General features: G+C 43.6%; 1 protein-coding gene across 3 annotated transcripts in view; it reads right to left on the reverse strand.

Annotated features, from left to right (window-relative positions):
* Positions 1-1,568: 1,568 nt before the first annotated feature.
* The window catches only part of ROR1 (receptor tyrosine kinase like orphan receptor 1), a 397,078-nt gene continuing 372,146 nt past the window's right edge, over positions 1,569-26,500 (reverse strand). For all 3 annotated transcript variants that reach the window (XM_059689301.1, XM_059689300.1, XM_059689299.1), the window contains 2 exons: positions 22,409-22,620; positions 1,569-5,563 (listed from right to left, as the gene is read on the reverse strand). In XM_059689301.1, the coding sequence (XP_059545284.1) occupies positions 4,136-5,563; positions 22,409-22,620 (1,640 nt within the window). In that variant the 3' untranslated portion in view covers positions 1,569-4,135. The remainder of the gene's footprint in view (positions 5,564-22,408; positions 22,621-26,500) is intronic.

Below are 26,500 nucleotides of genomic sequence, written 5' to 3' on the forward strand. Positions count from 1 at the left end.
TAGGCCCGATCCCCTGGGGAGTGGGCCTAAGCCAGCAGGTGGACATCCCCTGAGGGGTCCCAGACTGCGAGAGGACGCAGCCTGGGCTGAGGGACCCCCCTGAGTGCACAAATTTTTGTGCACCAGGCATATATGTGTATATATATATATATATATATATATATATATATATATATATAATGACCATCTCCTCACCCTCTACTCATATGCCTTTAAATTAGGGTGGTTCTGTGATTCTCAATCTTTATAATACCGGAGGGCTTGCTAAAGCAGAAATTGCTAGGCTCCCAGAATTTGAAGTGGAGCCTGAGAATCTGCATTGCTAACAAGCTTCAAGGTCTGTTCATCTGAGGACCACACTTTGAGAACCTCGGGGATAGTTAATCGTCTTTGAAGGTTTGTAGTTAATAGAGCTCCTCTCAGATCAGTATTCAGTGACTTGTAGTAGGCCTTATCTGAGGTGGTGCTGCGAGTTTGCAGATGAGTTGAAGAATTGAGGCTGGTGGGAGGGAAGAGCCTCGAGAGGCATAAGAAGGCAATGGGAGTGAAAGGCAGATGGAGGAGTTCAATTGAGAGGAAGAAACCCAACCTGACACGGATCTCACTGCCATGTGAAGTGATTGCTTTATTGAGTTTGATCGCTGAGGTGGTGACAGGAGCTGTACCTAAAACAGATGGATAAGGCCCTGAAGGTTTTATCGTAGTCCCTTCTGTATTAAAGAGAAGACATGGACAAGTTCTTTGAACTTTCATAATGATACTCATTTTCCTTGACAGTGGGTATTCATGGCCAGATGGGGAACTTCTTCTTTTGGGCAAATAAAGTCATAAAGGTAAGCTGTGACAATTGGATGGTCACATTTCTTTTATTGTATCAATAGGGTTGGAATCTAAGTAGAACAGAGACGTACACAGCTTTTTCTTCTCCAGATTCCTAAGACATGATTGTTTTTTTAAAAATATATTTTATTGATTTTTTACAGAGAGGAAGGGAGAGGGATAGAGAGTTAGAAACATTGATGAGAGAGAATCGTCTATTCAGCTGCCTCCTACTGGGGATGTGCCCGCAACCAAGGTACATGCCCTTGACTGGGATCGAACCTGGGACCCTTCAGTCCACAGGCCAATGCTCTATCCATTGAGCCAAACCAGTTAGGGCCTAAGACATGATTGTTGATATCTAAGTTCATCTGAAAGCATCAAGGCAGAAAAGAACACAACTTTTAAATCCATTTTTTACATTCTATTGGTTGCAGTTATTTAATATATTATTTTGATTTTAAAAATTAAAATTTTGCCATATGTAGGTGGATAATATATGCTCATGAAATCATTGGGATTCTTCCTTCCACCTATGGTCACTAGCAAAAGAATGCCCAAGTGTATTTTTTAAAAACCTGTTTTAAAAAATATTATTTCAATGAAATACTGTAAATAGGAAATATGGTTCCTCTTTCTATGAAATAGCAATCATTAGGAGAAATAGTGTGAAAATTCCCAAATACTTCCATGATAGCAATATTCAGGAAATAATATTTTACGGTAAACATTTTTAATAAACAGCAGCATAAAATAATCAGTGTTTAATATCATCTCTGGTGTGTGAAATACAAATGCATATATCCTCAATATCAAATAGCCTTTTTGTCAGTACAATTCCATGCTTGTCTATTTTAAATGCCCATAATAACAAATCAAACATTAAAGTAATACAGTGATTAAATGCATGCAGTGAAAATAAGAAAAGATATGGTAGGGCGAGATATCTGCATATTGCCATTATATATTTGAAGAAAATCTATTACTGAGTTAAAAACAAATACACAAAAGGAAACAAGGAAACAGACCAGATATAAAAATGCAAAGATATATTTTCACTTCTGTGATACAAACCATAAACAATAGTTTTGTGCAAAAAAGAAAATATCTGAAAATAAACTCATTTTACAAAAAAACATTGTCAACAAAGCAAAAGATATTTTTCAGTTTGTGAAAAAAATACTATTTTAATACAAAAGGGACTGTGTTATGTAGTATCACAGTGCTATTATAAAATACATTATTACAAGTGGTTTTGAAATTTAGTTTGCTCACCTTAATGACTTCAGTAATTATAAAATGTTTAAAATAAATGTTATAGTTCTTTATAAAAAACTAACTTGAATTATTATTATTATTTTTTACCATAGCAATGTTTTTCCAGAGTAGGCATTTTACTGGCTCATGGAATGCTAATTTCCCTTTAAGGGACTCCTAGAAAAACTCAAGATTCACTGAAATTGTATTTACTTAAAATAATAAATATTCTTGGAAAACAATTGATTGTCGTATGATATACAAAATTGTGGTTTGAATCTTCATCATTAAATAGTTGCATAGCAACAAAAGGATACAAATATTCTCCTCTACCTAAAGTTAAGAAATGTAACTTCTGAGTCAGCTTATTTATGCCACAAAAATGTCTTAATTTAACTCTGAATAAATTTGAATATAGCCAATTGTTTAAGTTCACAGTACCTATAAGTCCATGTTTGTTTATTTGAAGATTCAGTGTTTGGAAAAACTGCAACATATCCTGGTAAACATTTATTTCCTAGATTTCTCATCGTAATGGTATTTTTTTTTTTTAAATTGAACAACAATGTGCTTCTAATTCTCTTACATTCTCCTCATCAAATATCATTTCCAGGAATTACTCTATATCTGGAAAGTCTCTTTATAAGTCTCTTTAGCTGTAAAATAATAAAAAAAGAGACTTGGAGACATTGTTCTTAGAATAAAGGAGCTATTTTTTAACAAGAGAAAAATCAACCATAACATTCCTTTCTACATAGAACTCGAAACCCATCTACAGGAATTCTAAACTTGGCAAAAGATGGCTAGCAGGTAAATGGCATGAGATGCACATTCGATACCTCCCTCTAACTAAGGTAAAAATAATCACGTTCCTTCTATTATTCAGTTTAAAAAATTCAGTTCATGGTAATCTTTGAAGTGAGAACTCAGTACGTGCTTTTCAAAAATACTGTAATATTTTACAAAATAGCATTCATAGTCTTTGGATTCCAACTAATCCTATGAATAAAGTGTCGCAACTCTTGGTGCTGACATAAAAACTGTGCCTATTTCCAGATCAGAAAAAAAAGTGAGAAACTTTAAATTATCTAGATATTGTATCATGGAGTTTCCTACTTCCCCAGAGTCCACTGAACAACTCATAGACAGGAAGTTGCAAGCATGGATGTGCTGATCTGCAGCCACACCTCTATTCGCCCAGGGAAGCTCCCGTAAGGCTGTCCCCATGGGAACCCATGGATGCTGATCTAGGTCGAGGGGCCCTTTTCCTGCCTGCTTCCTTTGGTGCCTCATTCCTCATGCAACAAAATAAACTGCCACTACCAACCAATCATCAACTCCAACATCCACATCTAGCCTTCTTATCGCTTGGTGCCCTATATTATTTCAAGGGCCGTGTAAACACACGGCGGAAAAGAAAATGTAGGAAAGGCCTGCATGATCAGCAGAGGAGATTCACAAAGAGCCACACTCGGCACCTTCCCAAAGAAGCCCCACTGCGTAGAAGGCTTCAGGGGCACTTATACTTGTCGTATGGCTCATTTCCATCTGGGATTGCAAATCTGGCCTAAGGCTTCCTCATGGCTTCCGAACATCACTTCCACATAAAGATGCACAGAGTTTAAACTGAACCAACGCAATTCCTGAACATAGGTCCTGAAGGAAAGACAGCAGGTAGACAAATGCTACGGTATATACATTTTGGGGAGAGACCGGTCATGGTGGCTGAAAGTGAAATACACAAAGCACCATCTGACTTTCCTTTTTGGTTTGATGCTTAATCACAAGGATCTTTTCCTCTTCGCTGGTTTGCAGGTTTCAGTACGTGAAACGAATCCCAATGTCATGGCACACATCCTGATGAGGCCTTAATCCCACAAGGTCTTTCTGGCTGGGTGTCTGCCCTGCTTGGTAAGACACAACTTAAACTTCACAGAAGGTACTTGTTGCAATATCTGCTAAATGAGAACCTGACTTTAATAAAAAACATTTGAATATAAATCTTTTCTACGACTTTCTAGTTTTTCCTGTGTACCACATTTACAACAAGTTGTACATTTTATAACTCTGCAGAAATCATAGATTCGGCGTGTCCGTGAATATTGGAGTCTCCTAGCAAAGATGGTTGCTTTGAGTCTATTTTGTAGGGTTTTTGAGATTTGTTGCCAAAAACGGTGATACCCATCCCACCGGGATGATTTGGAATCGACATGTGTGGTAGTAAAGGAATATTTGCTTCCTGATTGGATCCTGATGAGGGCAAGCTGGTCACGTGGCCAGTGCTCGTTGACCCACTGGCACTGCTCGGGGACCGGCTCTTGGGGGGTGGGCAGTGCTGGATCACTCTGGGAGGACCTGCTGGCTGAAAGTGGGCAGCTGGAAACGCTGCGTATCCAGGAGGTATTGGGTATCCATTGATGGGGATGAATCTCTGGTTCTGAGGTATTGGTGGGCCAATGAAACCAGCAATCTGGCCCTGTGGTGTAATACCCTGGCTTGGGAACATATAATTGGGATATCTGGGGTTACTGAGATTACTCACTGGGCTGGCACTAAGGGAGGTGGTCTGCGTGGTGGCATTTCCTCCTGACGGAGTCGTGGAGCTGGTGTGACTGGAGAGTCCCTCCCAGGACCGAAGCCGGACATGAATATCTTTAAATCTTGGTCTCCTAGAAGGAATCTCATTCCAGCATTCTGTCATGAGGCTGTACATTCTGGGTGGGCAGTCTTCGGAGCAGGGTAACAGCTGTCGTTTTCTCACCATTTCAATCACTTCCTGGTTACTGAATCCATAGTAGGGCTGGAGTCCAAAACTGAAAATCTCCCACAAGACAACCCCAAAAGACCAGATATCTGAATCAGAAGAGAATTTGCCATACAGGATGGCTTCGGGGGGCATCCAGCGAATGGGCAGCAACGATTTGCTCTGCACCCTGTAGTAATCAGCGGAGTATATCTCTCTGGAAAGCCCAAGGTCTGAGATCTTCACGTGCAGCTGCTCTCCGATTAAAATATTGCGAGCCGCAAGGTCCTTGTGGACAAAGAAATGACTAGACAGATATTCCATGCCAGCTGCGATCTGAATGGCAATGTGCAGAAAATCTCCATGATCCAGGCTGGATTTCACAGTCCCATCTTCATCACTGCTACAGCCAACATCAGAATGCGGGGACCGCATGATGAGGAACTCGTGGAGATCCCCCTGATTCATATACTCAAAAAGCATGCACACAGGTTGTTCCTGAGTGACAGCACCTAGAAGGCAGACAATATTGGGGTGGTGGAGCTCGGCCATCAGGGACGCCTCCTGTTGGAAGTCTGTCCATTGCTGGGGGTTGTTATAGTCTTTTAAGGTCTTTATAGCAACCAACTGAGCATGGTCCATGCCTGGGAGATAGAGATGGCCCTTATAGATCTTTCCAAAGGCACATTCGCCCAATTCTTCCATAAAACGTACAGCAGAAAGTGGCAGTTCCTTAGCCTTGCTCTGTATGAAAGAAAGGAAAAGTGTGGTTTAAAATATTTCTTTTTTTGAAAAAAATTTTAATTGATATTTAGACAGAAAGGAAGGGAGAGGGAGAGAGAGATAGAAACATCAATGATGAGAGAGATACATTGATTGGCTGCCTCCTGCACGCCCCCTACTGGGGATTGAGCCCACAACCCGGCATGTGCCCTGACTGGGAATCGAATCTGGGACCTTTTGGTCCATTGGATGGCGCTCACTCCACTGAGCCACACCAGCTGGGCGAAAACATTTCTTAAGACACCTTCTTGGCATCTGGAAGAAACGGGTGGAACATAGAAAGGTTCTATAAATTCGATTAAAATATTGTAGGTGTATACATTTTAAATAGTTGGCTGCAACTTAGGGGAGCCGTCATTGGTACCTTTCTGCCCATCACTCCCCAACTCACCCTTCTACACCCCTTGCTCCAACAGTGGTTTCCTGCTGTTGCCTAGAGTCTCGCTGCTCCCGCTGTGGTCTTGGAACAGCAACATCAGTATCAATGGAAGCTTCCTACAAATGAGGCCTCCTGGGCCCACCTCTGACCCACTGAATGAGAATGTGCTTTTACCAGGCCCCACGTATTCCAGTGGACATCGGAGCACGAGAAGCACGGCTGCAGACGATACAGCCTTAATTCTTAGCCTGGCACTTGGAGTGTCTGTGATTTGGCCCTCACCTGCCTTCCCTTGCTACTCCTCTCGGTGATAGCATCACTGTAGTTCAATAGGCCTCCTTGCCGTCCACCCTAAACCACCGTGCACATTATGGCCTCGTACCTTTATTCCTGCAACGCTCTCCTATTCTTAGGATACTGATTGTGCGAAAAGCAAGAGAGACCCAATGAAAGACTGTCCTCGCAGTAGAGTTGGGGAGACTTGGAATGTGCTCCTCTCTGCTTATCGAACCCTTGCCGCCTCTGAGGCGCTCCTTGACCACTATGGTCTCTGCCCCCTCTGGAGTCCTTTGGCTTTATGGTCTGAATGCCACTACGTGCAAGAAGCAGGGTGGTGGCTGGTTACACGCATGTCCGCTACAGCCAGCCAATCAGATTTGAATCCCGAGTTCTCCACTTACCAGCTGTGTGACCCCGGGTATAATATTGAAACACCTCATACCTCAATTCCTTTGTCTGTAAAATGAGATGATAATACTTGATACAATTTACTTACCTTGTAGGATTCTTGCAAGCTTTTAATATGTTAGCATGTGTAAAGTACCCAGCATGCTGTCTGACACACGGTAAATACTACTTAACTTGGACTATTAGTAACTTGCTGTATGTTTCGTCTTAATCAGATTTCAATGCCTTGCATTTCCCTTCGTACCAATTGATATGCCTATGGCTTTGCAAGAGGGCTGTTGACTGACTGCCCTTAAAATAGACGGGGGAAAGCATGTGCCTCACAATAAAAGTAAGTATTAAATGGTGACATTCGATCTTGGCAGTAAATGTCTACCAGGTCCTGTGTTTTTCCTATTTTAAAAAATTCACCTCAAATCTAGCCTGACGTTTATTCTAATTTGTTAGGGAAGAAGTCATAAAAGCAATGCATTTGTGCATAAACGGATTTTTGAAATAATCCCTGTACCTTAAATCTTTATTTTGGGGGAAAAGAATGCTGCTCTGTGGATCCCAATTGAAGCTGACAATGCTGCAAATCCATCTGGAATGCAGAGCTCTCCACCCGGAGTTTAAAACAACAGTTTGGAAAAAATAAGTAAAAAACCCCCAAAAACCCTCCTCTAATCCAAATTCTACTAATTTAGAATTCATTTTGATCGGCTCTGTTCTAGGCTGACATTTTCCAGGGCAAAAATGCCCTCTAACCTAATTATAAGTGTAAACAGACTTCCAGCAAAACACCCAGTAGGAAGGACAAAATGGAATTGAGGGTTTCGAAACATCAATTCTTCTCTGCAAATATTATTGCAAATAGGTCTCATTTATTTGTTCAAGCAGAGTTTATGGGGTTTGTATTTGAAAATACAGGTCTTATAGGAAAGTTACTTCTGCTAAAACTAATAGTAATGCATTGCTTATCAGCGGTTCTCAACCTGTGGGTCGCCACCCCTTTGGCGGTCGAACGACCCTTTCACAGGGATCGCCTAAGACCATCCTGCATATCAGATATTTACATTACAATTCATAACAGTAGCAACATTACAGTTATGAAGTAGCAACAAAAATAATTTTATGGTTGGGTCACAACATGAGGAACTGTATTTAAAGGGCCAGAAGGTTGAGAACCACTGGCTTATATATTTAGTAAATTAAAGCTTATTGATCTATTTGTTCATTACAGTACTGTTTGTAATGGCAAAAGGTTAGAAACAACTTCAATGTTTACCTAGAGGAGAAATCTGATTAATTACGGTGGAGCCAGTAAACAAAATATCATATAGAACAAATTAGGACTCTTTCTATATACTGATATGGAGAGAGCTCCAAAAGCCTATGGCTAAGTTAAATATAAAATGCAAAGCCCAGCCAGTGTGGCTCAGTTGGTTGAGCATTGTCACATGCAACAAGAGGTTGCTAATTGGATTCCCAGTCAGGGCACATGCTGGGTTGTGGGCTCGATCCCCAGTAGAGGGCGTGCAGGAGGCAGCCAATAGATGTCCCTCCATCTCCCTCTCCTTTCCTCTCTGTGAAATCAAATAAAACATATTTTAAAATAAAATAAAAAGTAAAAACCAAAACCCAGTAATACTGTATTCTGCTTTTGTGTGAAAGAGGAGAAGACAAAGACTATATTCGTGTGTCTTTGCATAAAGAAACAATGCTCAGGAAACCACAGTGGCGACTAGGCGGGCACAGAGGTGAGAACTAGGAGGAGGGGACGGAGGCAGACGAATTTTTTACTTCGTGCCTTTTTATTCTTCTAAAATTTTGATCCAGACAAAATATGTTACTAATTCAAAAAAGTATGTCATTTAAAAAAAACCAGTATGACCAATCTTTCCATCAGATTGAATCAGATAATTTCTTCTGCAATCACAGGCCCATCCACTATTTCCCATTTTGCTTATAGGGGCTGGGTTCTTGTGGGTGCTATGGAGTTCCTTTGGGAGAATAGCATGTGGGGGGTGGGAAAAGGAACCCACTGAACCAACCCTACTGTTTTCTCTTGCTGCACTCAGATGACTTTGCTTTTGTGACAAGACTGAGCCAAAGGGGTGTTTTCCTGAAGGACATTAAGACTGAGATTTCCATCAGAACGTTTCCTAATGATGCAACTGAATCCAATTTATGGGAAGGTCCCTGGAATGGCATAGAAAGTGTTGTTTTTTATTTATTTATTTATTTATTTATTTATTTTTAATCTAAACAGGATCCTCTGGCTTTTGGTGGTAGAGAGGAACAAGGGACTGAATAATACACTTCTTTTGAGGGAAAATGGGAATTAGGAACTAAACCCAAGGAAGAGTAGACTGATATAATGAGGAATTAGAACTCCTCCTCCCTCCTGTCGCTGCTGAAATTAACCCATGGGCAGGGTGGTGTAATTCAACTCATGTGACTTTGGGCTCATACAAATTGGAATTCGCATCTTGGACTTGTTGCTTTCTATTAATACTCATACAGCATGGACTATGTGCCAGACACTGTTCTAAGCACTGAACAAATATTAACTCATTTAATACAGCAGTCCTGTGGTGTAGGCCCTATTAGCTGGTTGGCCATGGGTGAGTTTCTTAACTTTTCTGAACCTCTATTTCATAGCTATGAAATAATATAACATCTAGCTTCCATGGTTACAATAGGGATTAGATGCAACAATGTATGAAAGCAACTTCACCTATTAAGTTCTCTTTAAATCAATCTTACTCTTCTTATTAGGAAAGTCATCTAAGAAGCGGAGTAACGGCAAATGATTTCTAGACAGTCTTCTATAATGTCTTCTATTAAAACAATATATGATAAGTTTCCTCTTGTTAATATTTCTCTGTTGTCCTATAGTTGTTAGTATTCTTTAAAAAAAAAAAGTCTTTAAAAAAATGACAGAGACTATATTTGGAGCCTGAGGATGGGTGATGAAGATGGAGGGACAAGAGCCCGTGTGGCAGAGCAGATGGTGGCAGATGGGGAAAGGGAGAGAGCAAGCCAAACTTTGGGGGCTTGGAAGAGGAGGACAGGACGGCGGCACCAGCTGGACACGTGGCCCCTGCGGCTTCATGACTAAGAAGCCTGCCCACAGTCCCCTACACTCAGGTGGCAAATGAGCCATTTTACAGGTGAAGAAAGAGGCTTTCAGGAGTATCAAGACTGTGCAGGACCCAAAAGAGCTACACTCCTGCGTGCAAGGCCTTCTGCTTTGGGCCCCGCCATTCTATCTGAAACCAGAGAAGCCTGCTGGCCGGGAATCCCTGTGGGCCTTGGCAGGTCTCTGAAGGCTCCGCCTGGGGCCTGACACCGTGCGGGGCTGTGGGGCCAGCCTTCAGTGTGTGGTCACTCGGTGGAGTTAGAATGGCTCTGCCTCCCTGTTCAGACACACAAGAGAGTCCATTTCGACCCGAAGTGTGTCTTGCCATATTTTACCAATACCTGGTGGGTCACCGAGCACAGGGTGTCAGCTCTGCTCCAGCCTGTAACAGGGAGGAGGAGGGGTTCGCCGGAGCTAGTCAGAGCCACATGTGGGGGTGTGCTTTGGAAAGAAGCACAGAAAGCAACGAACATGGCAGATTTCACAGAATCTTTCCTGCAAACACCTGTGCTGCAGCCGGCATGGACGTGCCCAGAAAAAGCCGGCTCGGAGCTGGGTTCCAGGGGAACGATTTACACAGTGATTTGCATTTTTTAAATGCTCAAGTTACTTGGTACAAATGAGTCTTAACTACAGACTCATTTTCAAATTTCACATAAATCCTGAACTAGTTAAAAAATCATAAAAACCCTTAAAGAAGCAGCCAGTAGATGTACGGTAACGGCAGGAAATTAGCTGTATTGTTGGGGAACAGATGGTTTACATTATACAAACCCCTTAGGCTAAACTTGTTTAGGTCTGGCATATTGTAAATTATATTTTAGTAATGAAAGTGAAATGACCTCTGCTTGACCTCCAGTGGGGTTTGTCTGTTTGAACCAATGTAGTGGAAAACTATGAAAGAAAATGAAGTCATAAAGTTTTGGCAGTTCAATTTTGGCTCATTTCAAGTTAAGGGGTTATAAATCTGTTTAGTTTCTGTTTGACAAGTATTTGTCATACAGGGATGTACAAAATGTAGAGAAGTGTAAAATACACACGAGGCACGGTGCCAAAGTAAACCCAGTACAAAGGGAGACTGGAATGAATAGGGTCCCAGGCTCCTATCTCTTTATCACTCCCTCCATTAGTTGAATGACAAGATGGGCTCGGTTTATTATACGCTGTAAGGCAATTAAGTACCTTAAAACTGAAACAGGCTTTCAGTTTAAATGTTAACATTTTTACTTCTCAAAAGTAAACACACATCTGCCCCAGTGCGCTTTTAAAAATTATATAATTTGGGGTGGGGGAGAGAAAAATCAAAGCTGATGGAGAAGTTGATACGTTAGTCTCCAATCCGATTGTGCTTCTTCCCTTAGAGCAGTGGTTCTCAACCTTCCTCATGCCGCGCGACCCTTTGATACAGTTCCTCATGTTGTGGTGACCCCCAATTTCATTGTTACAAATTGAACATAATTAAAGCACAGTGATCAATCACAAAACAATATGTAATTATATATGTGTTTTGTGGTGGTCTTAGGCGACCCCTGTGAAAGGGTTGTTTGGCCCCCGAAGGGGTCGCGACCCACAGGTTGAGAACCGCTGCCTTAGAGCAACTGTGGGGAGAACACTGGAGAGGCAAGTCCCTTATATATGAGTCAGATGTGAGTATGACAGGACTGTCTCAATGGCTGATGTTGATGGCTTCTTTCACCTGAGTGCTGAATATAAAGTGGGGACATGTGAACCTTCTAGATACATGAACCTGAGATAGGAAAGCAATGGGTCATGGGGTTGGGTTTTAAAAAATTTCAATTATGTAGGTGGCAGGTGGATGAGGAGGACAGACTCAGTGATTTTCTCTCTTTCCACCTTTGGGAAGTTACACCTTAGGTGCTAATACATTTGAAATGACTCCTCTGGGTGACAGGGCTCACTGCTAACCTTCCATTTCCTGCTTACCCCACCTAAGTGATTACCACCGGAAATGAGGGGAGAATTGTGTGAGGGCCACCTACATTTGTGTGCAGCAGGGGTCCCCTCTGTGACTTTTGGCCTCTAACCTGAACAGGGTATGAATGCTCTACTTTTGAGTCTTACTTGAAGTTGACACACAGATAAAAAGCAGAGCTACATTCTCTGGGACAGGAAGGTGGCTCCAATAGCAAGGGGTGAAAAAGAACTGAAGTTCATATTCATGCAACCCATCCCGGCCCCTCCAGGTCCTGTGCTGGTTCCTTTCCTATTCCTGAATGCCCCACGACTGCTGCCCTTTTACAAATCTTCCTTGCTCTACATTTGCTGATACTAGCTGGACACAAGTGTCTGTAGGAGAGCAGGTTCCGCATGATAGCATTGGTCCTGAGGCCCCTCAGAGGAACAGTGAAGCAGATCCGGGCCCTACTGAAACCACAGGGGTAACCTGGGTACCAGGAGGACACTCCTAGGTCCTTTTTCTCTTTGGAAGCACAGTTTCCTCTGAGATCGGTACTGCTTGGAGACTTACTTGCTCTGTGAAGCTCAAGTACTGACCAGCATCCTCTATATCAGAGCAGGTATTGGACGCCCCGGGGGTGGGGTGGCAGGGCTTGTTAAAACGCAGTGCTAGGCCCCACTCCCAGAGTTTCTGATTCCGCAGGTCAGAGAGTCTGCATTTCTGACAGGTTCCCAGGGATGAGGGCGAACCCACATGGAGGCTTCGCGTGGAGAATCACTGGTGCATGTGCCTGTGTCTGGGTGTGGGTCAGACAATGGCTTCGTGATCTGGGTGCCTGCTCCTTGCCTATGAATGACCACAGTGTGTCTGAAGAACCTGGTTGGGCAACTCTGACTTACACAACACAGAGAACGTAATACTCTGCTTCAGAAGACGCTTTGGAAATGCCAGCGAGAGAAAAATGTCAGGCCCATTGACTAGTACTGACTGGGCTTATATTCTGCATGGCTGCCGTCTTAGCAAGAGTCATTGAAATGTAAGTCACTCTGTAGCTTGGGCCACGGCATCAGCTTATTTTCTTCGCATGTGCAGCCAATCGTGTGGGACACATTTTAATAGCTGTTTGCATCAGTCAGCTGATAGTGTAAATACTATATACCAAAAGAGTATCCATACAGAATACAATAGGTCCTCCGGTTTCGTCAGAGATCCGTTCCTCCGGCGCGACGTAACGCGATTTTCGCCATAAGTTGGAACCCACCTACATAAGCACCTACGCCACTCACATGGAGCACAGACACAGCAGTAATGAAGTGAAACACTAAAAAAAATTTAAAAGAAAGATCACAATTCCTGACCTTTACTTGTGGTAAATAAATAATAAAAAACATAAAGCACCTGTGTACATATGTCGAAATGACAGAACTTTTTTTTTTTTTAATAAATAAATGGGAGATGGCGACGTAACCACGAAAAGACGTCGCTGAGTCCAACGTTATCCAAGGACTGCCTGTAGTATATTAGCCATGCAAGAACCGCGTAGAGAGGGTGCAGCGCCTATCCTAGATGCTTGCCATCTGAGGTGAATACTAGGTAGCATGTATCGAACACCGACCATGTGCAAGACACTGAGATCATAATAATAGCTATGGTTTTTTTGGAGTGTTTATGTGCTACGCTATGAGTACTTTATGCACAGTAACTCATTTCATCCTTACAGACACCCTATGACATCGGTCACTGTGACTATAACCCCCATTTTACAGATGGAGAACCCGAGGATCAGAGCAGTTCAGTGATCCCACCGTTACTAACTGTGAATTCGGATTCCAGAGTCGTTTCTGAATGACTACACTACAGTCCCTTGTCTGCTCTCCAGGTGCTTAATGCATCAATTCATTTAATGCATTGTGAGGAGGATCATAGCCCTGTGACATTTACACTATGATTTCTCCATTTTTATGGGTCAAAAAAAAAAAAATCAAGGCATTCCCTGGTTAAGTAGCTTGCCTAAAATAGCACCACTGTTAAGTGGTGATGTCAAGACTCAAATCCAGCCCAGCCAGTATGGCTCAGTGGTTGAATGTGGACCAGGAGGTCATGGTTCAATTTCGGTCAGGCTTCAGGCTCTATCTCCAGAAAGGGGCGTGCAGGAGGCAGCGGATCAATGATTCTCTCACATCATTGATATCTCTACCTCTCTCCCCCTCTCCCTTCCTCTCTGAAATCAATAAAAATATATATTTAGAAAAGGGACTCAACTTCAAGCATGTCTGACTCCAAAGTTGGCGTATTTTTCTGGGAAGAAGTGACAATTTTCATTCAACCCTCAAAGGGGTCCATAATTTAAAAAGCATGAAGCCCGCTGGTATAGAAGTGGAATGTCTGTGAGCAACTGCTCTGGTCCCTGATGATCGAGACCTTACTCTAGAGCAGTGGTTCTCAACCTTCCTAATGCCGCGACCCTTTAATACAGTTCCTCATGTTGTGGTGACCCCCAATTTCATTGTTACAAATTGAACATAATTAAAGCATAGTGATTAATCACAAAAACAATATGTAATTATATGTGTTTTCTGATGGTCTTAGGCAACCCCCGTGAAAGGGTTGTTCGACCCCCAAAGGGGTCGCGACCCACAGGTTGAGAACCGCTGCTCTAGATCCTCTGTTGTCTCAACAGGTTGACTGGGATAAGTGAGCTGAACTTTTCAGCAGCAGCCTTTGCCTGAATTGGGCACAAGAGCCCTAGAGAGCATGAAATTGAGATTTTTTTTTTTTTTTTTTTTTTTAGTATCTGGACTTGGCTGTTGACAGGAATCTGTTTTACTCCAAAGCCGATTCTCCTTTCTTGTGCATTTTACTGGTTCTTAGGTAAACACTGTTCGAATTGTGAAACAATCGACTCCACTCATAAATGGAAATGATTACATTTTACAAGCTTAAAGGCCACAACCATTTTATTTTAGGAGGTTATGGACATTTTCAAAGACTGCAGTCGAACTAAGTGCCTCTTGGCTTATGCAAGCAGATTCTAGAGGGAGTTTCAACCAATCGTTTGCCACATTTGCTCAGAGTTCAGCGGCACTTCTCTGGAAGTGATTTAACATCAGAAACAGTTCTTTTCTCTGTAACGTAGCTTTCTAATAGTTGGTTTGAATGTCTGGTGGCGACCAGGGCTGATTCTGTGGTGGAGTTGCTTTGCAATGTCAACGGGAGAGATTCTGTTCTCCTGGAAAGAGGCAGCGCAGATGCCAGTAATTTTAGTGTCAGCGGGGGCCACCGCGGGCCTGCCGCGGGCCTGTGTGTCTCAGTCAGCCCCCAAGTTGAAGCAATCGGGTGAAACGGGCAAGAAGCACTGGACCTCTGCACCTGGGCCTGCCCGGGTTCGCGTCTTGGCTCTGTCACTTACTAGCTGTGTGACTTCGGGCAAACTCTTAAGTCTCAAGCCTCGGTTTCCTCGCCCCACAACTCAGGCTCAAATCAGTACCTACTTCCTAGGGTTATTATACAGATTCTGTTGAGATAATGGGTGTGAAGCTCTTCAGCTTGTTCGTAAGACCCGTTCATAATAGAGCCATGTGTAATACTCACTCTCCCCGCCCTCATTACCAGACCGTCTCCACCTGGTGGGCTTCATCCAGGGTGTGAGCTGGGTGTGGGGCAGTGGATTGGTGCTAAGTGGATGGGCACGAGGAACACCCTGTGCTTCCCTCCCCTCTGTCCTCACCCCCCGGGAATGCTGTGGGCTGCGGCGCCTGCAGCTTCCCCCTCGACCCACATGGCCCTGCACACAGTATTTGGTAGTTGATTAAAAAGTTTGTGGTTGTTCATATTATTGCATTAACAAAAGTAAAAGCAACTTCTAGCCGATGAGTACCTGTGAGGTGCCAGACATACTCCCTTGAAGTGGTAAAAACATCTCTTTTAGAGAAGATTGGTGGTTGCCAGAAGGGGTGGGGTGCAGAGTGGGTAAAATGGGTGCAGGGAGTCAAAAGGTACACACTTCCACTTATAAAGTAAATAAGCCGAGGGGAGGTAATGTACAGCGTGGAGACTATCATTAATAATACCGTATTGTATATTTGAAAGTGGCTAAGAGAGTAAATCTTACAAGTTCTCATCACCAGAAAGTAAACTTTTGTTACTATGTATAGTGAGGAATGCTCACGAGACTTGGGGTGATCATTTGACAATATGAACAAATATCGAATCATGCTGTTTACACCTGAAACTAATATAATGTTGTATGTCAATTATATTTCAATAAAAATTTAAAATACCTCTTTTAAGTACTATTTTTATCCTTGCTTTATAAGTGAGAACAAAAAGGTTCAAAGTACTCGCTGAAGATCTCACAGCCAGTAGTAAACGACGGAGCCAATATTTGTGATCATATCTCTCTGCCTCTACATGCTTGCTCTTTGAAGTATGTCGTACTGCCTCCCAGAAAGACACTAAGAGAAAAATGTGGCTGCAAAGGTAAGTTAGGGCCAGCGAGTCTGGACTCTTGGGTGCTGGGAGAGAGAATTTTATAACTTGAGATTGGTCCTTCCAGAATCATTATATTGAGTGGGAGCTCAAGTGATTCCAGAGATGAAGTCAGCATGAGAGAGAGAGAGAAAGAAAAAGAGGACTGGCAAACATTAGAGGATGCTCCCATTTAGGGAATTATGGGAAGGACCAGGGAAGGAAACAGGAGGAGATAGGAGGAAAGCCAAGAGAAAAAGTATTTCAAGATGGTGGTTAAGAGTATCAACTGCTCCAGAGAAATGAAAGGGGATGAAGCCTGGAGAAGGTCATTGGATGAAATGACATCACTGGAGATTCCAGGGAGGTCCCTGTCAAGAGAACGATGAGCTCAGAGGCCTGGGAGACAATGGCTTTAAGGGAGTAAGTGGAGAAGTTGTGGAGGACATTTCAGTGCCAAGCGTGGTGACATTGGGTAAGGCCAGGGGTTTCTAAGGGGTAGCGGGACACAGTAGGCCTTTCAGGCGGAAGGAAGCATCTCGCTGGCAAAACGGACAGGCCCGGAGAATATAATCATGAGTTAGAACATTAAGCAACTACCTTGGCTGGAAAGGAGAAGGAGAGATGAATTGCCTTTGGAAGCAAAGAAACAGAGAAGCTGGCTAGAGATGAGGTTAAGTTGAGAAATAAAATACAGCTACCAGCTTCAGAAAGCTAGGCAAATCCAGCTTCCTCCCCAGTGTTCCTCACATCAGCCAGAGCGGCAGGAGTTTGACCCACAGGCCAACTTCAGGCTTTGGCCGTAGCCCTCCGCCAAGCCCACGCGTCTCTGCCCCTCATTCTCAAACTCCTCCATCCCTTCACCTCTCTGTGAGCCTAAATCCCATGCAGTGAGTCACAGAGGGAAGGACAGACCAGGGTTCCCCCTCGGTGTGAACAGGGTTCCTGACTCTCAAGGGAGCACATTCCACAGCTTGTCTCCCTTAAAAGCACCCTTAGCGACTGCTCTGTTTTTCAGGCACATGAGAGTTGGTAGGGTCCAGGGAGAGAAGGGAAGTTAGGGCTTACAGGCTTCTCAGATGTGGCTTGCTTCCATCGTTCTTTTAAAGAGCACCTAGTCAGCTTGGCCGGCGTGGCTCAGTGGTTGAGTGTCTACCTCTGAACCAGGAGGTCACGGTTCATTTCCCGGTCAGGGCACATGCCCAGGTTGCAGGCTCGATCCCCAGTGTGGGGCGTGCAGGAGGCAGTGATCAATGATTCTCTCTCATCATTGATATTTCCATCTCTCTCTTTTTAAGTAAAAAAAGCACCCAGTCAGATTGTAAAATCGTAATGCCTCCTTAGTTCATGCATTGCTGGAATACTCATCAGGAGATTTTAAAGATGGAAACGATAGGCAATTATCTAATCCCACCCAATGGCTTGAAATCTCTGGCTGAACAAGAGAAAATAAAAATACACAGTCCTTTACAATTACATGAACACAGCCGGCCACTTCTCTGAGCAGCGGAGACCTCTGACACTCAGAGAGGCTTCTCAGGGCCGCAGGGCAGCTGGGGGTCAAGCCAGGGAGAGCATCTTCATTTCCCAACTGTTCAAGGCTCAGAGTGAAGATGCCGCTCTGGTCAGGCCAGCGGCTTCCTTTCCGCACAGATCCGAAGGAAACTCGGCCTCATCAAAAGTTTTAAGCATCACCTCTCTGGGGACTCAACGCCAGGTCCTGTCAGCCAGTCTGTCTGCGGAGGCCTAGTGTCCCCCCTGAAGGGCACGGATTTCTCATCTCCCAGAGGAGCCTCTCCTAATCCAAACACTCAGGCGGATAGTAGCAGCTCGGCAAGTGCAGAAAGATGGAAACAGAGAGTGTGAACCCTGAAGGGCACATTCACGTGGATAAATAAGAGGGAGAAATAAGGATAAGGCCCGCCTCCATCCTTCCTTCCTTTTTCATCCCAGCCGGCAAATGTCCTTTTGATTTTATGCTGGAAGGTGTTTGTTTTCAGGACTTTTTCCTCCTCCATTCTTATGCATGTCCCTTCCTTTTAGATTTTATAGGTACTGGAATATTTATGTGTCGGTGACCTTTGAAAGCAGCTTCAGAGGTTGGCTGTTTACAGTTAGGAATTTTCTCTAAGGTCTACAAAGCCCTTTGTGCTTTTTCCAGGAAAGGCACTCAATAAGAACCAAAACAAACAACTGCACAACTCAAATCTGATGGGAGCCAAATCTCGTAGGAGAGTAAGAAAAAAAAAGTCTACATTTGTTTCTGCTGCTTCTTCCCTCCCGCCCCAGTCAAATCTGCTTGAGTCGCTGCTGCTTCCCGTCAGGCTCAGAATTGCTTGTGAGATGTTTATGGCTACATTGGAAACCTTGTGTTGGAAAACATCTTGACACTGGGAGATTTTGCAAGGCACAATTTAAAAATGGCCCCAAAATGATGAAAACAATACTCACATCGCCAAGTCTTTGGGAAAAGTTATCCCAGGATATTTAACATTTGTCTCTATGACCATGGAGGATGGAGGACTATTTTTGCTCTGGCCAAATTCCACATGACAGACTCCACCATTGAGGCTTACAACTGTTATTCAGGCCAATACAGGATTTGTCACAACTGGGGTGATGCCTGTGGTTAGTGTTCAGCTAGAACTGACCAAATGGAATCCCATTTAGTTGTTTGCCTGGCCTCCCACTCCCTCTTCCCAGTATCATTTGTTGTGCAAAAACGTTTTCATGGGGTCAGGCAAGTGGAAGGGCTTTGCCTGGAGTTGAAAAGTCCTATATTCACATTTTGTCTCTTTTCATTACGAGCTCTTTGACCTTGGGCAAGTTAATCAGTTTGAGTCTTGGTTACCCTGCTTGTACAAGAGTGATAATAATACCTATCTATAATAATAAAAGTGTAATATGCTAATTAGACCAGACAGCTGAACGACCTTCCAGATGTCATTCTGGACATCCTTCTGGACGAAGCCGCGGCAGTGGGGGCCAAGACAGAGGTGGTTAGGGGCAATCAGGCAGGCAGGCCAGTGGTTAGGGATAATCAGGCAGGCATGTAGAGTGGTTAGGGGTGATCAGGCAGGCAGGCAGAGTGGTTAGGGGCAATCAGGCAGGCAGGCAGAGTGGTTAGGGGCAATCAGGCAGGCAGGCGAACAGTTAGGGATGATCAGGCAGGCAGGCCAAGTGGTTGTGGCAATCAGGCAGGCAGGTGAGTGGTTAAGGGTGATCAGGAAGGCAGGCAGAGTCATTAGGGGCAACCAGCCAGGCAGGCAGAGTGGTTAGGGGAGATCAGGCAGGCAGGCAGAGTGGTTAGGGGAGATCAGACAGGCAGGCAGAGGCGTTAGGGGCGATCAGCCAGGCAAGGCAGAGTGGTTAGGGGCAATGAGGCAGGCAGGCAGGTGAGCAGTTAGGAGCTAGTGGTCCTGGATTGTGAGAGGGATGCCTGACTGCCACAGGGATCGGGCCTAAACTGGCAGTTGGACATCCCCCACGGGGTCCCGGATTGCGAGAGGGTGCAGGCCTGGCTGAGGGACCCCCCCGCCCCGTGCACATATTTCATGAACCAGGTCTCTAGTCTATAATAATAAAAGGGTAATATGCTAATTAGACCAGACATCTTCCGGATGTCATTCCAGACATCCTTCCTGATGAAGCTGGGGCCAGAGGGAAGCCAGCCTGGGTCCCAGGTGCCTGCCAGTGGCCCGAGGAGGGAAGCCCGGGTCCTGGGTGCCAGAGGGAAGCTGGTGCCGGCAGCCCAGGTCCTGGGTGCTGGAGGGAAGCTGGTGCCAGCAGCCAGGGGAAGGAAGAGGTACTCTTGCGCAAATTTTCATGCATTGGGCCTCTAGTCTTCTATAATAGATGTGAGATAACAAGGGTAAAAGCTCCTGATATAGTTTTGGACAATTCTATCAATCAACAAATAGTAACTTTCTCCATGTCACAAAGCTCTCTGAGATCTTTACATGAAAGACTGCATAAAACCAAAACATTGTGCCTGTTGGAGATCACGTGTTGCAAAAGAAACATTCACTAAAAATGAAACTGAGTTGCAGATGGAGGCTGACCGACAAAATGGATAATCCTCCCACATGGAAATGACTTTCCCCCTGGCTCCTGCCATGGCACGAGGAGCCCACCTCTCCAGGGTGGTGGCTGCACAGTGAATGCTGTAACCAGACTGGGTCTCTCTTCCACTCAGAGTTCTGGTGTCTCTAAGGCTCCTTAACATTTAATAACAGAAATGACAGGGAAAGATTCCCATAGAACTAAGACTATTGCCCTAGAAGTTTAGAGTCATGGTATATACAAGAGGTCAACTAAGTGATACTTCATGAATGTATAACAATATTAACCCCTGCATTTTCTTCTACTACCTTCAAAAAGATTAAGTGGAAAGTTTCAAAATGTGTACTAGAGGCCCGATGCATGAAATCTGTGCAAGAGTAGGCCATCACAGCCACAGCAGCTGCCTTGATCCTGCGGCCGCAGCCCCGGCTTCATCCACATCCAGAAGGACATCTGGAACCACCGTTCGGTTTATTTGCATATTAGGCTTTTATTATTATAGATGATGTACGAAGTCGGCTAGCAAGCAGATAGGATGTCAAAGGAGATGAACCTCCACCACACCTGTCCCCCAAGTCACTTAGTGAACTCTGGTTTCCCGGGTCTGTGGTTTGTTTTTTAACCCCCTCCCTATGGTAAAAATTCACACTTAAGAGAACAGTGGTTTTGTTTGGGAAATAACACTTAAAATGAATTGTTAGCATTAAAGAAACCTCAAAACCTTACCAACACATATGACTTTACAATACAAACATGCTAAGACCTTTTAAGTAAAAAATCCAATTGCAAAGCAAAATCAAATCAAATGAAGGCTGTGTGTCAGTCACAATTATGCTACTCTACTTATTGTATAAAAGGATTAGTTAAGTGAGTGTGAAGTGTGAAGACATTTTTCCCTAAAACTTTGTTAAAAGTGACGTAGCTTCTGTTTATGAGGGTCAAAAAATAATATGACCTCCAACCCACAGAGAAGATAAATATTTGTCAAACAAATGAATGAATGTTCCTTTGGAGTTGCACTAAGAAGAAAAGACAGGCTTTTGGATGCAGAATCTTAGATTATGTAAATGAAATCTCTTTGCCAAGGCCTGGGATTGAGGGGCTGGCTTTCCGGAGAGAAAGCCTCTGCTGTGTTTCAGCTCCAAGACATGGAGCATGTGCTCCTTGAAGGCAAGGGCCAGTGACCCTGGGTTCCGCGCCAGGACCTCGAGCAACCCAAGTGTTGAAAGATGTGGAGGAACAGCTAAAAGGAAGTGGGCTGCTTTAGCACCGACAGAGGCGAAGGCGAGCTGTCATTAAACAACATTGAAAGATTTTAGGAAAGATAACATTTCTCTTAAAATACATATAAACCAAAGAGAAAGGGACTTAGGTGAGGCGTGAAAAGGATAGCTTTTGTTGTTGTGACACATAAAATTTGCTATTAAAAAAAATTTTTTTTTGTTTTGTTAATCCTCACGTGAGGATATTTTTCCATTGATTTTTAGAGTGAGTGGAAAGGAAGGGGAAAGACACAGAGAGAGAACAACAATTGGTTGCCTCCCATCGATGACCTGGGGCCAGGTATAGAGCCTGCAAGTGAGGTACATGCCCTTGACTGGAATCGAACCCACGACCCTTCAGTCCATGGGTCAACACTCTATCCACTGAGCAAAACCAGCTAGGGCAACTTTTGATATTTTTAAGTGTACAGCGTAGTGGTGATAGGTACGTGTACATTGTTGTACAATAAAAAGGGTTGACAGTGAATAATGTTGGCTCTGGCTCTTTCTCCCCGCGCCCCCCCCCCCCCAGCCCTCCCCACTCTCTCCACCTCTCTACCTTTCTTCATCTCTCTTTCAGTTTGATTGGAAGAGTATGGAATTTCCTTCTTGGAGATTTTTAAAACAGCTGAGTCCTGAGGGGCTGGGAGAGATGGCCTCCTAAGGATTCCCTTGCAGCCAAACTGTGTGGGGAGGCAGCGATGGGGCCCAGCACTGAGGTGGACACACTGAGGAAAGAATGTGCAAGCTGCCTCGGGTGCAGTCAGAGATGCACGGCTACCTGCAAGCAAACCCCGGCACTTGTGAACCTGAGTCTGCGTCATTTGACTTCTAAACTGGGAGGGTTATAGGTTTGCTTTAACCCGAAACTGACATCATAAGTGCTGCCGCGCTCTGCTCACTTTACCTTGGGCTTATATGCGTTCAGCATCGACATCTCCACGTTCTGACCTCGGACGTGCTTGGGTTGCCTCTGCACGGGCGGCGACGAGGACTTCTGGTTGTTGCGGCAGACGCAGATGAAGAAGAAGAGCAAGGCGATGGCCAGGGGAATTGCCACGCTCGGCACCAGAATGTACAGGATTTCCATCTTATTCTTCTCCTTGGAATCCTTCGAATCTGGGTGCAGAAATAAAAATTTCAAAGAAGAACAAAAGTTATACAAGTTCCAATACCATGTATACTATTACATTGCCTAGTTTAAAAGGACCTCCTATTCGTTTATACACACAAGTCCACTGTGAGAAAAAAAAAAAAAGAACCGTTGCTGATTACAATTTGTTTCCATCAAACCTTCAACATAATTTATTGAAGTTTAAAAGTTTAAAGTTCAAATGTTTAAAAATTGCAGAGGGAAATTATAAAGGCTTTGCATGTGTGTGGGTCCCCCTCTGAGGCTGCCTCTCCCTAGCATCAGACCTGCTTTTCTCTCACACCTTAAAAGTTAAACGCCAGGTGAATGGACTGTATACATCCATGAGCATTAATGTGGACCACAGGGCTCTTCTTCCATTGGCCGCCCGCCCAGATCAAACACCGCGACCTAATGTTCCAGAAATCATGCCATTGTCTGGGCTTGTTTGGACACATAGGGCCAGTCCTGCATCTTCCAGAGTCAACATCACTAAAGAATCCTGGCCCAGTGTCCACAAACCCAATGGCCTGAGAATATGGGGACCTGAAGGCAGGGCCAGCTCAGTCTCTGATGAGCTGTGAGACCCTGAATAAATCACTCACCCCTCTGGGCTTTTCTTGTCCGCATGCACCAAGTATGTATTTTGGATAGTGTCTATCATTCCCTCCCGTGCGGCACCATTGTAGAACTTGATACTTTTTTGAAACCCAAGAATTCTTCCTAAATGGTTTCATATGAACTCAATAATTATGAGTGGTAACACTTTGAAGTGTATTTTTGAAATCTTATACACCCACTGTACCTACTGTTGCTTGGGAAAGAACATAATACAGAGAGAAGGACCTTAGGCATACATTTCTTTTTATTGGTTTGAGCCTGGCCTTTAAAACTAAGTACTTTAAGAACAACAACAACAACACAACAACTAAGTACTTTGGGTATATATTATCATTAACTAATTATTTGACTGATAAAGCAAACAAGAATTATGGGACAGCTTTTATAGGGGTTGCATAATACATGCCCTGATCACCAATAACCTCATCAACTATCTTGCTTTAAGAAAATCCAAAGTGTGGCAATAAAGATTGACACAAAATTCAGAGATGACTATTTACTTAACAAAATAATTAATCATGCATCCATCCACTCATTCTCCCACTTGTTCAGTAAGTCAATAAACCAAAGCGACTACTGATAAGCACTCTTCTAGGGTCTGTGAATACAAAATTAACTTCCACATGTCCTTTGCCCTCAAGGAACTCATGGGCTAGTAAGGGAAAACAGAGAAAAGATAAATACAATACACTATTGGAAATGCTAGCAGGGAAGTATGAATACAGTGGTGAAGAGTCCCCCAAAGTCCCTGTAAACAGTGAGCTTCCCTTGTACATATAAATGGGAATATACTTGCACGTACCTTCTTTGGGAACCCGTGGTTCAGTGAGATAGAGCACTAATCACATCGTTTTCTCTCCACATAAACAGACTCAAGACAAGAAGTTCAGAAGGAGCACCCAAATCTGGGTGATGGGACTGCTCTACGGGTTAACCCTCAGAGGGCTTGGGGAGGGGTAAAATCTGTTTACTAAGTCTTAATGTTTACTGAGTATCTTCTACTATTATGAACAGGGGCCAGGTACTGTTCTAAGCACTTTTCATCAACTCATTCATTTTATCCTCATAGCCAGTCCCAGGAGGCAGGTGCCATCCTTAACTCCATTCTTACAGGTGAGGAAGCTGAAGGGCAGAGTGGTTAAGTAACTTGCCCAAGGACATGCAATTAGTAATTCAAAGCTGGGACTCCTCCCCTGTGGTATTGCTTCACAGCTCCTGCTCTAGCCTCCACACCACACGGCCAATAGTTTGAGAATAGCTGCTGTTGTGCACCTGCTTTCTCATGGTAGGGTTTCTCTTGCTTCGCGGAAGTAGGAAGGAGGAGCGAGGCCTGAAATGTGGGGTATGACAGTGAAGCTTTGCCAGACGTGCTACTTTAGAACTCCCCACTGTATACACTGTGGCAGGTAAACATAACCCAGGCATCTCTGGGAGGCCATTCTAATCATTCTAGCCATTAGGAACTGGTCTCTTTTGTAACAAGTGTGTCTGCATGTGAGTGGGTGGGTAGATAGAAAAAAATCACATGGAAGAGTGTCTACCACAGGGCCCACCAGATAGAGAGATAGACAGATAGATAGATAGATCTCGATCATCAATGCAGCTATCCATCTATCCTCTTTAGAAACAGTGTAGCAGAATGAAGGACATGTATGTTTTAGAGTCAGAAACTCTACAGACGGCCTTTGTCGTTATCTACGTAACCTCCGTAAGGCACTTAGCCTCTCTGAGCAAACCCATCTGTAAAATGGCAATGTTAATACCTATTTCATAGAAATGATATAAACAATAAACGGAGTAACAGTGAAATTATCTATTCTATACCTGTTACAAGTTAATCCCTCAATATTTACCCCTTATGCTTAGAGTAGGAAACGATGCAGGAATGAAAGCTTTGGGCTGGGGATTTTAAATAACCTTAAGCAAGAAACCAGCTCTCTGACCTCCATCTCCTCATTTGTTCAGTCTTATTTGGTTCACGTGAGAGATAACATTCACGAAAGAACCTCGGAAAATTGAAAACTGCCATGCAGTTGTGGGGTGCTCTGATTATTAACATTATAAAACACGTTCATGTTTGTCAGTACCACAAAGGGAGAAATCCCTCTTGTTATTCTTGGATTTTCAGTGAAATCATTATGAGGGTAACGATTACAAAAGAAATGAAGCTCATTTAGTCCTAACGTAACGCTAGTCATTTTTTTCTGGCCCGGAGTTTTCACAACAAGGGAAAGCAGGGCTCTCACCTGTCTGGCAAACAAAGGAGTCTATTCTGTACATTCCGTATCAGATTATTCTCAGAGCGCCTTTGACTGTAAATGCGAGGTCTGGGACAAATCCCCCTGTAGGTCTGCCGCAGAACAAACTTCAAGAAGCTAAACTCTTTGAACACAGTCAAACTTGGCCCCTTCAGGTTCATGGAGGATATGCAAGCGAGCACAATGTCTTCTTGCCAAGTGCAATAATCAAGCAGAACAACACGTGGTGGAGTTGGAAGTGACAGAAAGCAGCTTCAGGCCTATTGTAAGTCTACCATACAACAGGCTCACTTTCCCACACAGCTCTCTGCACTTGGCCAGGAGGGAAGTCAGGGTCTGGCTCAGGAAAAATGTATAGGAAAACATTCCTCGGAACAACTAATGTTACTCATAGATTAGACCACGAGCATTTGCCCAACCTCTTTTAAATGTCCTAGCATTTTTATTCGTCATTTTAACCCAATGTTATCTTGATTTTACACATAGAGAAATTGAGGCCAAGAAAGAACAGATAATTTGACAAAGCTAGAAAGAGGTCAAGTCTGGGTTGGAATGCAAGCCTGTCTGCCTTCAATACTTCCATGCTTTATAAATTATATTACTAATAAAAGCTAACATACTGTATGAAATTGTTTTTATCATCTCCTTAAGAGTCCAAGGCTCCCTCTCAGTGAGGGCTAGTATCCAGCAGAGACCATACATGAAAAAGAATCACATTAGAACAATGGACATTATTCTTACGATGCCCTTTAAAGGGTAATGGACACCTCCAGTGCATTGCAAAGAAAATTAGAATGGTGAAGATTTTTAATACTTTGGAGTAACTGCTTAAAAGTAAAATGCACATATTAGTTACATCAAGTTAATCCTTGGGATTTCTGGGACCAACAATTTAGTCTGGATCACATGATTAATTTCCTTTTAAAAATCAATTTGGTATCACAGTTTACATCTGACATTCCTGTTTTATTTTTACAATGATATTCAA

The sequence above is a fragment of the Myotis daubentonii genome, chromosome 3 (genome assembly GCF_963259705.1).
Source record: "Myotis daubentonii chromosome 3, mMyoDau2.1, whole genome shotgun sequence".
Lineage (NCBI taxonomy): Eukaryota > Metazoa > Chordata > Mammalia > Chiroptera > Vespertilionidae > Myotis > Myotis daubentonii.